Source organism: Eleutherodactylus coqui, chromosome 9, assembly GCF_035609145.1.
Source record: "Eleutherodactylus coqui strain aEleCoq1 chromosome 9, aEleCoq1.hap1, whole genome shotgun sequence".
Taxonomy (NCBI): Eukaryota; Metazoa; Chordata; class Amphibia; order Anura; family Eleutherodactylidae; genus Eleutherodactylus; species Eleutherodactylus coqui.
In genome coordinates, this window is record NC_089845.1 from 86,123,511 (window position 1) to 86,136,700 (window position 13,190).

A 13,190-nucleotide genomic window follows, 5' to 3' on the forward strand; every position below is an offset into this window, starting at 1 on the left:
AATTTCCCTCCACAGCTCCGATGTCGGGGCAGGCCCGACACTGCAGTGCAGGAGTGGATCTGCACCCGATCGTCAGACACATCGGGTGCAGATGTCTTCCTGCACTGGTCGTCATCGAGGACCCCCGAGAAGAAGGCAGAAAGGGTTTTTAACCCTTTCTGCCCACTCCTTTACACATTACATAGCGCTCAATTAGCGCTATGTAATGCATAGATTCCGGCCGGCGATCATGTGACCGCCGGTGTTACCTGACCCCCGGCGGTCACATGAACGCCGAGCCGGGAGCCTGCACCGTGGAAGGACCTGCTTACCTGACCGGCGTCTTGTGCATTCTCCTTCTGTCTCCCGACCCGGCGATCATGTGACCGCCAGGTGTCACCTGACCCCAGCGGTCACATGATCGCCGAGCCGGGAGGCAGAAGGAGAATGCGGAAGACGCCGGACAGGTAAGCAGGTCCCTCCCTGCACCCTCCTGAACTCTGTCAGATCAGGAGGGTGCAGGGAAAATGTATTTTTTCTCACCCATTCTCCCAGCTCAAATTTATTTGGAGCTGGGGAGAATGGGTGAGAAAAAATAAATGGATTGGAAAGGGTTAAGGTCTTAAAGAGACTGGCACAAGCGATAACACGCTTGCTGTTATGGAGCGTATTAGCACATCAAACAGTGGGGTTTTTTGGCTATTCAAACTCTGTGCTATTGCATGCGAATTGGAAAAAAAAAAAGCAGGAAGATAGTTTTTTCTAGTTCGAGAAAGATAGGGTAAGCCTTATCTTTTTTTGGGTGGAGTATTAAAACACGAGCATCCCGCCATTGAAATCAATTGTCTCATTTCGGCCTGCTTTGTGGCCGTGATTTTCTCGGCTGCAAAATGGGACAAAATCACAGCTGTCTGAAGAAGCCCTAAATGGGTTTTCCGGACTATTTTTTATTAATGACCTCTCCTCATTAGTTTATAACTAGAGATGAGCGAGCGTCCTCGGTAAGGCCGATTTCGCAATCGAGCACCGCGATTTTCGAGTACTTCACTTCTTGGGTGAAAAGTACTCGGGGGCGCTGTGGGTGAGCGGGGGAGTGGGAGAGAGAGAGAGCTCCCACCTGTTCCGCGCTGCTACCCCCCGCTCCACCACGCCACGCCCCACAGAGCCCCCAAATACTTTTCACCCGGGTAGTGAAGTACTCGAAAATCGCGGTGCTCGATTGCGAAATCGGCCTTACCGAGTACATTCGCTCATCTCTAGTTATCAATAATTGATTGGTTGGGGTCCGTCCCTCGGAACCTTGACCAATCAGCTGTTTGGGCACCCGCTATCAAAACACAGGGCACGTGGCGGAAGCCGATTGCTCCGGCCATCGTATAGAGGGCGACACTGTTTATTTCAGGCGCAAATTTCATAAAAATACCGGTGACAGTGGGTGCCCAAACAATTAAGTGGCCGGGATCCGAGCGGTGAACCTCGGTGTATCAACTATTGATCCATAAAAATAACGGGAAATCCATTTTACTTCTTCTAGGAAAACCGCTCCTACCCTCGCAAAATATTTCGGCCCGCATGTCAGAAAAACGTAATTACGAAAAATTACTGCGAATTTAAAAAAAAATCGAAACCAAAACCAATGGCCTGTAGTGCGCCGTTTCCTTCCTCCGGCTGGAATGTCTGGGATAGGACGCCGCACCTGTAACCCTCACATCACATTATAAACACCGTTATTAGCATTCCTGGGGCAATTTGACATCATGAGGCTTCTTCCACAATTAAGGAACAAGCCTGAGAGGTCAGTGCCGCCATATTAATCATGTAAGGTATTAATAGCCGGGCCATTATCGATGAGCGGGGCATGAGGGAGCTGCGGCTTCCGTCATACGGTGTGAGGGGCCGAGCACCACGGAGGTGTGAGGAGGATTAGGATGTGAGGCGGGAGAGGAGCCGGTGACAGGGGGAGGAGGAGCCGCCAGCAGCAGCAGCAGCAGCAGCCGCCCGGGACTCCTGCAGCCAGCGCCTTGTATTGTTATCAGTGTGTGAGGAGCAGGAGGAGCAGGAGGAGGAGGAGGGAGACAGGGGAGCTCCTCCGTGTGATGCTCGGTGTATGAGGGAGCCACCTCGGCCGTGGACTGAGCCCGGGCTGCCATCACTTCACAGCACAAGTGCAGCCTCTGCTGGATGTGGACCATCCTGCTGGAGGACAGACAATAGACTGGAGAGCAGCATCTCCAGTGCACGGGGGACGGCGGCTGCTAGCACTGTACAGCGGCCCGGGGACGCCTCCCGGGGGGAGGGTGGCAACTGCAGGATTCTCTGGAATCACCCAGTGTGTGTGCTGCTGGGCACAGGGTGACGGACCGCCGCCGCCGCCGTCATACATCTGGGACACTGCTGTATTCTTATCGTGCATCTGAAGCCATCATCACCCCTGTCCTCACTCCACCATGTGCCGAAGAAGACAGCCCGGAGTGCGCGTCCTGCTGCCGACCCTGCGCATCCTGGCGGCCCTGCTGCTGCACCAGGTAACACTATACATGTCACTCTATAGACTGCATGCATGTCACACCTTATCACATACACATCCTATAGCGTGCCCACTGGCTCATGCTACCAGCTGATCACTACTTGCAGCAGTCTTGCCCCTTGCTAGGTGGTGCAGTGGGTACCTCCATGTAACCCTTCTCCTGCTGTAGGCCTCTGGGGTTGGTGACTTGTAATGAGCAGGATTTGCCCCATTGGTATTGGCGTGCACCTGCCTGGGTTCTCCTAATTCCTAGTAGGATCAGACAATGTGTGTGCTTTGCCAGGACTTATGTCACCCTGCGTGTGGCTGCTTCTAATAGTATTATGCTTTATTCTTCAATCCCCTGTGAATGGATGGGCTGTCCAGACTTATTTCTAAGAAGGGTGTGAGGTCTGGATACTAGGGCATGCACTGAATACAATGTATCACCCGGTATCCTGCTTTACTTAGTCCACACAGTATTTTGCACTCCACGGTCCTGACACTTGTACTTATTACCCGTGCCCACCACATGCGTGTGACTGATGTATTAGGAAAGAGTACCATCTGATAAGCCCATGGGGTAACCAAACACCAGAAGTGCCCTTGTGTCACCATGGCGATTGAAAGGATTACAACACAATCTGGTTTAGCTGCCCCCCGGGGATACTTGTGCCTGCAGCTACTTTATAAGCCATCCTTGATGGGCACGTTAAAAAAAAAAACAAGAAGGTCAAGATGGTACCTTTCCTTAAACGCACGAAAAAGGGGTTAAACCGATGTCTGTTGGCAACTGCAGCACAGATGGTGCAGATCATCATTGCTTAATACTATTTGCAAGGAGTAGGAATAGAGCCTCCATCCCTGTAGACTCCTCACCTCTCTGCTACATCCCTACCTACATAGCATGCAGCTATTCCAAGTTCCCCTGATGGAGATGGCCTTTTCCCATTTTTATGGGGCGGAGGTCTTAAGGCTAAGTGACTAGCTCTTTGTGTGGCAGGCATGTTTAGCAGAGAAGCATTTCTTTGTGTGATTTTACATGGTGACAATAAGGGGGGTGGGAGTGGTGTCTTTCTTACCCCCCTCCCATCCCCCCATTCGATTATCTAGTAATGTCGATAGTAAGCCTTGCAGCCGCCACATCTTTGCAGCAGGCATTGTCCCCATGTTCCTATTATTTCCCTGCCTTGCTTTTCTTGTGTTTGGTTATTTTGCCCTGCATTTCTTCTATCGGGTCATTTCTTATGTCCGTCTGTCTTACCTTTTGCTCCTGTCAGTCTCTTCAACCTCATTTTGCTTTTGTGTTCAATGCTCATTTCATTTGAGCTCTGGCTTCTGTGCTGAGTACTGTCCATGGTGTTTAAACTGGAGCCAGCCGAGCCGTGGGGATTACTTACAGTCTGCCTCCAGGTTTTACAGTCTATAAGCCATAATGTGCTGACTGGCTTCCTGCTTTTATGCTCTCTCCACGCTGTGTTTCTGCAAAATGAGAACGATAGGAAAAAGTCACTAAAGTCACCAGTGTCTCTCCAAGGAGACCCCATAATTCAGCGGCTACTCCTGCTCTTCTCATTGGAGTCATGCACTAGTCCCCAAACGAGAAGTGATTTAAACCAGCCACTCTATAACCACATATTCCTCACCGAGAAGTCACTCCGCTAACCCACTAACCCCAACTATTTCCCACATGAGAAGGGAATAAACTTTACTCTTGACTGCAGCAGCGAGCATGATAAATGTGTTCAGCGTTGTGTGCTGTACAATCTGTTACATGAACTTTTCTCTGCTTTATGTAATATTACATCCCCACAAATCACACTATAGTCCCATTGATATTTCGTAAGACAGTAATTATCCCAGAACAGCTCACAAAGCTATTATTCGGGTCCCCTTAGATAAAAGGAAAGTGTCTTTTTTTTTTGCCTATTTTGCCCCCCCTCTGGTCTGCTCGCTGGATGAGGCTGTTCTTAGGCCCTATTCTTCACAAGCAGCAGCCTTTCTTTGCTCACTATGGGAAAATGTGGCATTCTGGCTAATTCAATTCTGTTGTCCATAGTTATTTTTTTTTCTTAACGCATGCCAAAGAATTGTCCTTTCTTCCCCCATAAGTGACGTATTCAAGCAGGAATACAAAAAGAAAAGACCCCGGCTGCAGACGTCAATGACCAACGTTCAGGATTTTCACTTTAATTACATTTTACTGCCCAAGAATTAATTTGCGTCCGATAAGAAATGCTGTCTATTTGTCTTCAATAAGAAACAACGCGCTCTCTTGAACATGTGACATTTTATTTCTGGGGATTTAATGTGAGAAGGTGACAGCTTGTTGGGAGATTTTAGATAAGCTCTTATGCAGGGTAAGTTTAACATTTGAAGCCAGGCAAACAGGAAATGGACTTGTGTTTCATCACTATCAGGGGCATCAGTAATGTTACAGCCATGGAATTTCATTTCCCCTTAGTGGCTTTTGCTTCAGTTTATATTGACATGTGTTGAGTAACTATTTTATTTCACGTCTATATAGAATATATATTTATGATGCCTTTTTATTGCAATGCATTTCCTAAATAAATGTTGTAAATCTCATGTTATCGACAAGGACTCAGCAAACCTTACAGTATTCGCTCTTGAATGTATGCATTTTATTATCGGAGCCTGACTTGGGTTATTCACTTTATTAGGTTGGTGAAAATATAGTGTAGACTTCTATATATATATATATTTTTTTCTTGTTGGCAATGTGCTAACATTTATATTTGTACCTATAATGTGTTTCTGGAAATACTGAACTCTAGTCGTGCTGGAAAATAAAAAACAAATAAATACTTTAGTATCAACAAGTAAAACAATGTAGCAGCAAAAATAAAACACAAACCTATATGTAAGAAAAAGTGAAGCAATGAATGCATGATTTGCAGGGGGTTCGTTTGCAAATATATAGGGTGGACAATGTAGCATCAGTCATATTTAGGAGTCAGTATGTCTTCACTGACATAAACAGAAATGGTACCCAGGCTCGGAGAAGTTAGGAGCCTTCTTAGCTTCAAGTCATTTTAGCTAATTCTTTGCTTAATTGGGAAAGAGGATATACAGTAGATGATGTTTATATTATTTGCTCGTTTTTGAGCACATAGTAAGGGCTGTATGACCAGAGGCCATATTGATTAAATCTCTGCAGTAAAACATAGCCCTAGCCCTCCAGTGAAAAAAAAAAAAGTATCGTAATACTCATAAACTTTTGCAGATAATAAATTGCCTGCTAAGCCATAAGGAAAAAGAAGGAGATATGTAACCTTGTTTAAGACAGGAAATAGGATATAGACAGGCGAGTATTTCTTCCTTCAGTGTAACATCACTTCTGCAGCAGATGGCAGAGACTAGCAGCAAGCACAGAAAGGGATTATTGATCCATATGGAGTATCGGTCATTGTGTGCACACTGATTTCCTGGCAAATGTTATTACTGACATGAGCACAAAAAAAAAAAAACCAAGACATATCGTTTCTTGTTATTTCTTGTATTCAGGTTCCACAGTGCAGTTTATTAGGAATGATGCTTCTTACATAAATCAGTAGTTTCTCACTGTGCTCACACAACCGCCACTTATGCCTGCCAAAGGGACAAAATGCATGTTGGTTATTTCAGTGCTCAGAGCCTAATCATTTTAAGAGAAGGCTTGTAGTGCCATATTTCTGTCATCTGTCATGGGGTACTAACTTCTCCATGTGTGGATGTCAGCGTACTCCTTCAGCACCAGTGTGGTTCCAGAGATAACAGTGCTGGATCTTTTGGTACCCCACATGCAATATACTAACATCATGTGCAACTTGTTTAAAGCTTCTGTCTTTTCATACATCATGGCAGGACAGAGCTCTATTTAAAGAGACGCTGTTCTCCCTTGACAGATTCTCTTCTTGTAGCCTTAGGCTTTGTTCACACTTCTTTAATAAAAGGATCTGAATTGATTTGAAGATGGATGCAATATCATATCTGATTCCTCTTTTTTTTAACCAAAATTCATATTATAAAATATACATACAGTTCCTAACATTTGGAAACGTTAAACACATTTGTTTTCCCCCTTTTAGATTATTTTATTTTGACAACTCATTTTTAAATTTGAACCAGCCTGGCTATCAGCTGATCATGGCGGACTAGGAGGCTGTTGTTCTCAGGTGAAATTGTGGCCTCTGCAGGGGAGATATGGTATTACATGCTGAATGTTCAAATGAATTGCTACCCATGTAATACATAGACTGGCTGAGTAAGCTAAACAGAGCATGGGTGTTAATCATCTATCTGGATGATTAACAAGCAAAGATAAGGGAAATAGTCTATAATATTGAGTGCGCTGGTGGTTTGAGCTGACTGATTGCTAATAGCTCGGGTGTTGGGGGGAAGCACATTTGAACGCATAAGTGCAGAAAAACTGTCCTCAACATCGTCTTATCTTATGTTGGGCCTTAATTGCAGTGATGGGGGATTTTCACACTAAACAGGGTTAAGTAACAGGTCAATTTTTTCCTGTCTTTGCAAAGTCTGATGTACAGCTAGGGTAAGTGACTAAATGTGAGATTGTTAGTGTTGCAGCACCAGTCATGTCTTTGGTCCCAACCCTGGTCAAGTCATGTCTTTGGTCCCAACCCTGGTCTAAGTGTCAGACCACACAAAAGTTTGGCAATTGCAACTATAGCTGGCTGACTTAGTGACATATCAGACATGCATTGAGTTTCAGACAGTACAGGCCTATTAAAAGTTAAGGTTAAGTCATTCTAAGGGTGACTTTACACGGAACAAGTATTGTCCAAATAGTCACTCAATAGAGAAAATGTAAGTGACAGTTGTTCTGTGACAGCATGTCCACCAACTGGATCACAAGCGAGAATTTGTTCACTAGTTGATTTGTTTCGGCTCACCTAAAATGATTGGCTGGTAGATTAATTATTATTCGGTGTCAACAGGTAATCATTGTCTTTCAACAACTAGCGAACAACTTTGCAGGGTGGTGTGCGCTTCATCAGTGTGTGCCTCCCACTGAACGCTGATTGGTTCTTGTCTTATTTGAACATTCTGCCCTCCCACTTAACACTCATTAATGCAGGCAAAAAGAGCGAATGGCCGCAGCACCAACTGTTCAGTCGAACCGGTGAGAGACCTCAGCACTTAGTGCTCATTTGTAGACTGGTTGCAATTATTCAGATACATTCAGTAGACTCAACAACTAATGAGCATCATATGGTGAAGGGGTCAAAATTCCTAATAGATGCTGACGAAAGATCCTCACGCTCCCTAATTGGTTGACAATACAATATACCCCAAAACAAATGTGTGTGGGGACAAATAATATGGAATCCGTTCTGCTTCAATTATCTGGGTTTAGACATTTAAGAAAAAAAATGAAAACCGCTTACTTGAGGGGGGATCTCCTGGTGTGGAGACCCCTCAAAAATGTAATATGGCTGTAGATGTATACGACAAAGTGGACTCTACTGGATTCCTTTCGGACAAACTACTTTAGAAGTCTTCTTTTTGGAGGTTTATTAATAAATAATAAAAGAAAAGAAATGTTTTTCTTAAATGTTTAAACCCAGATAATTGAAGCAGCGCAGACTCCATATTATTTGTCCCCATACACGTTTGTTTTGGGGTATATTATATTGTTTTTCCTTCCTGGGGACCCAAATACAGTGTCTAGTGCTTTTTGGTATACAGTCACAGGAAAGCGCCTCAGGAATTGTCTTAGTCCAGTCTCACCTGGTGTGGACACCCGGATCCAGGAAGGATCTCCAGGTGTCTCACCTGTGGTCTTGGAAGGGTACTTGGTGGGAGATATCCTATGTCAAAAGACATCCACTCGTAGGAAGGGAGAGCTACAGAATTAAGAGGAACCTCTCCAATGAGGCTCCCCCTGCACATTAATAAGGAATAAAACAAAAAATTAATCAAAAAATCCTGCACTCATAGGGTATCCCAAATTCAATAAAAGTCATCCAACGGCATCTATGTAATAAATGCACTTACTTTGAAAGAGGAGGGTGTGTGGATTACAGAAGCCCCCTCCTAATGATGGTACATCAAATATATATAGGGAAGGTATAAACACTGTTTAGGGAGTAAACAGATAGTGTTTATACCTTCCCTATATATATTTGCTGTACCATCATTATGAGGGGGTTTCTGTAATCGACACAACCCCATCATTCAAAGTAAGCGCATTTGTTACACAGATGTCGTTGGAGGACTTTTATTGAATATGGGATACCCTGTGAGCGCAGGATTTTTCAATAATTTTTCATTTTATTCCTTATTTAGTGCTTTTTGGGGTCTGCATCTCTCCACATACCAGTGGATTATTTTTGGCTATGCTTGCCATACTATTGTTTCTATATATTGGTCATTTGCCTGATCACTCTCCTACCCACTTGTTTTTCTTCTTCTAATTCGTTGACAAATGATATTTCAGCCCATGTAGCTACTCACAATAATTCTTTCAATGATTGTGAACTTGAATAACATGTGAGCAACAATTGCTTTGTGTAAAAGCACATAGACAAAAGTCTTTCCCATGCTTTAGCGACTATTTTGAGCAACTATTCACACAATAGTTGTCCCATGTAAAGCTACCCGAAGTCACCAATTTTGCTGGGACCAGCCAACTATCGAATATATATTAGGGTCTCCCAACTTTTCTCCTCCAAATAATGTAGGAGGAAAGAAGGATCAGGAACGTTGAGTTTCAACACCCAATCCTTCTGTTACCACTGGAGATAAGCCGCTGCCAGACGTGTCTAGTTGCCATTTTCTGCACTGTCTCCATGGAAAACACATGAACACTTGGCCGACCCAAGGTGTACGGGCACCTTTAGTGAAGGTCTTCCACTTTCCTGGTGCTGATGCTTTGGAATCACTCCCTGCAGTAGATTGTGAAGCTGGACAGTATATAGTTACATTTCCGAGTAACATTTTGCTAGTTTAAGAAGCTTTTCCTCCAGCGAGTGTCTCCCTTTCTGCAACAATGTAAAATATTTTGTCATTTCATGAAAAAGTTATATGAAACCTTCAACTATATTCCGTTTTTCAACATTTTCTAGGAGAAAAGACATTGCATTTCTTGTAATGAAAAGATATGAGACATGGAGGGTGCAATGCAAACGGCCCTTTGTCATCCTAAATACTTGGGGAAAAGTAAATGTAAGTGAAGGGGCATTGTAAGGTTGTCTGCTTTCTGGATTAAGGCTTTGCTCTGGAGATTTCCATGGTGATGTTAGCAGGGGAGGAGAACTGCACCTTTTACTTTCTGTGGTTTAAAGCACAATGCATTCCAGTAGCTAAGCTGTATTACTCCTCTATACAATGTGCCACAATCTACATTGCTTCGCATTTGCTGAAATGTGAACTGTGAGCCTAGAACAACTTTTTCTGTACAGTGGTGTAGATTCTTTTGTACTGATGGCAGGTTTTTAATCCCAGTTTGCTATCTCTTGACTCACTTTTGTACACAATGATTTGCTATATTATAGGCTTTGAAGACTTTTTTTACTTTTGTTCACATTTTTCAAAAGGTCTTGGATTAGGAAAAATGATCTGTTTTCTCGGATATCACACCAACTCTGTCCATCAGTTGTGCCTAGTATTGCAACCCTGCCCCAATCAAGAGAATAAGGGAATTTTACATGGCCATGACTGTTAGGTGCTTTAATGCCTGACAGCTGTCCCAAGGGTTATCGCAAATGTGCTTGAGGTGAGCTAAAAAGCAAGTAACTCCGACAAGTGAGTGATTCTCGCTCACTTGCACTGTTGGGTACAGTGTTTACACGGGATGACACTCACCTGTAATCGCTCTCTTGAGCGATCGCTCAAGTGACTTTCGGCCAGGGTAAAGTACCCCAAGGCAAAATTGTATTGCCAAACAGGCCATGCACAAGAGTGGCTTCTTATCTCTTACTACATCATTTACAGATATTTATAATAACTTTTTAAAAATATGCGCTGGACAGCCTTTTTCTTGATTTTATTTAAAAGCGTTGTTCAAGTTGATAGTGACAGTGAGAGGCATTGGTGGCAGTGAGGGGGTGCAGTAGATATAAAAAAAAACTCCAATGCTCCCCTCCCACTGCTGCCATGCTTCTCCGCCGCTGCTTACCGTTCCTCTGGTCTTCTCTTTAGAAGCACTGCAGCGGTCACATGGATCGTTTACCCAGTTAACTGCTGTAGCCAATATAAGGCCCTACAGGGATGTCACTAAGGACATCGCAAAGCTGCTGGGGGCTTCAAAGTCCACATGGCAGGTTTGTGGGACGTCACCCTGCCTTCTTGCTGGGTGACTTTACCTGTCAGATGCTACGGCGTTAGACTTCCAAAATGGTATAGATATATGGGTTATTGTTGATATAGTTTTGTATACAAGTGCACAACTGCAAGAAAATAAGGAAAGTCACAAAACCAGAGAAGACTAAACTGGGTTAACCAATCACAAGACTCTCCTCCTCTGATAGAACTCAAAAGAGATCATTCTGTAATTATTTGATTCTGGGTTCTTCCCCTGAAGGGCCTCTATCTTTACATGTAAATTTCACATATTGCTCTATGACTGTCCAGTAGTCTCGAACTTTTGAATATCTGCATTTATAATTGTACAGGATACAAAATTGTTTCAGTTTTTTTTCTGAAACAGCGCCACACCTGTCCGTGAGTTGCCTGTTATAGCAGCTGAGCTCCACTGAAGTGCAGGGGCTTTAGTTGCAATATCACATACAACCTGTGGACAGATGGGGCACTGTGCGGCACCACTCCATTCATTTCAATGGGGCTGCCGAGAATAGCTTAGCATAGCGCTCAGGTATCTGTCCGCAGCATTGAAATGAATGGAGTCACTGTCACGCATGTGCGACCATCAAATCCATTCACAACTGTAATAAAGAAATGGGAGATGGCATCCTGCAATGTGAAATAGAGGGGACGTGGGTCCCTCATTCTCAGTATTGGTAGGGGTTCCCAGTGGTCAGACCCTCAACGGTCTATCAGTTTTCGCTCATCCAGTGGATGAGTGAGAACTTATACTTTCATACACTAACTGGACAGCCCCTTTAATTAAGGGTTTTATGAAGTAGTATGGAGTATAGGATGACTATGGAAAGGGTTTCTGGTATTTGCTAAACACAAACCAAAGCCAAGCCATTCTATACGAACTTCCAAATAGCACTGTTGATATGCAGCACATGAGGCCATGGTTTGAGCTCCATCACGGAAAAAGTAGGTAGTAGGTTTTCATCTGGTTTCTCCTATTTCCTCCGGTAGTCCAGTACTGATAGGTTAATTGCCTAGGAAATTGGCCTAAGTATATATGTTTGTGAGAAATGGGGACATTAGATTGTGAGTCCCTTTGGGGACAGTGACTGTTGTTAATAATGTCATTCTTTTTGTACAGCACTGTGGATTATGTTGGTTCTATATAAGTCATCAATTGAAGACACCCTAAAATATAGGCACCAGAAGTACATTTCTAGGCGCATCGTCTACCTGGCTGTTGAGATTTGATAGAAATTATCTTTAATAATGATAGGAAGAAGAAAGAGATAATCATTTTATACATTTTCGGTTTCTCTTCTTTACACCTTGAATTCTAAATGAGGAATTGAATCTACTTTAGGGATTCCTAGGCACCAAATGGAAGTAAACCATATGTATTAATTGTAGGTACAGCGCTGTGCAGGTCAATCCCAGGTGATCGGTGTTCTTGTTTTGCATTCATTCTTCACAAGAGTAAGATGGTAGCGAAAGAGCTGACTTGTATTTATCACACTATCTGCGTAGCACCATCTTTCATGCACATAGGAATTTAATAAGTGATTTCTGTTGCAGCTGTCATAGTAGTATATGACAGCAGGGAAAAGCAAAAACAATCTTAGTGCAACTAAACGGCTTATACTATATAGCAACAGTTGTCAACATTTCATAGAGATGTTCCAGGAATCATTCTTAAAAGATGCATTCTTATTTTTGGGTCTTGTATAAACTCGACGTTGTGGTAGCCCTATTAGAAATCTTTTCCTGTTTCTTCATGTTAGGAGAAGTCAGAGCGTATTTTGACCTTTAAATACCATTTTATGTGCACATATACAACACTTTTGCATTAAAAAAGTTGAGTAGCTTTCAATACATTGCATTACGTCTCTTGTACTGGATGCTAGAGAGTCTGTGGAATAAGTCCAAAGCTGTATTGTATTGTGTTCAATGTTCTGCAGGCATCCTTGCTTTGGCCCCCTGTCCATGGGTGTTGCGGATCTCCACCGCGGGAGCAGGAGCCGCAGACGAATCTCTGCCGGTTAGCCTAATCTAATAGATAGGCTGACCTCAGAGAATTGGGGCATGCTGCGAATTGCCGGCCGCGAGCGGAGAATCGCTATGATTCTCCGCTCATCGACAGGGGGCTGGCGCTTTCCATAGCAATGCTATGGAAAGCTTCAGACAGCGTGATTCACCGGCGGTTTACCACTGGCGACATCACGCCCGTGGACAGGCACCCTTACTTAGTGTCTCCATAGTGCTTCCTGTGATGATTTGCATTGTGCCAAGTGTTGTCTATACACTGTACAGGAATTTGTAATAAAACATAACTGTCTCACCGCATTATAGAACCTAAGCTGTTAGGGGTGTTTGTCAGCAAGCTTGGTTGACTGTTTCCAGTAGCAACTAATAAAAT

The 13,190-nt window shown here is 43.7% G+C and overlaps 1 protein-coding gene across 1 annotated transcript in view; it reads left to right on the top strand.

Annotated features, from left to right (window-relative positions):
* The first annotated feature begins 2,026 nt into the window (after positions 1-2,026).
* Positions 2,027-13,190, top strand: part of CDH2 (cadherin 2) — a 299,078-nt gene continuing 287,914 nt past the window's right edge. Inside the window, exon 1 of the mRNA XM_066579647.1 lies at positions 2,027-2,504. Coding sequence (XP_066435744.1) covers positions 2,427-2,504 — 78 coding nt within the window. The 5' untranslated portion in view covers positions 2,027-2,426. The remainder of the gene's footprint in view (positions 2,505-13,190) is intronic.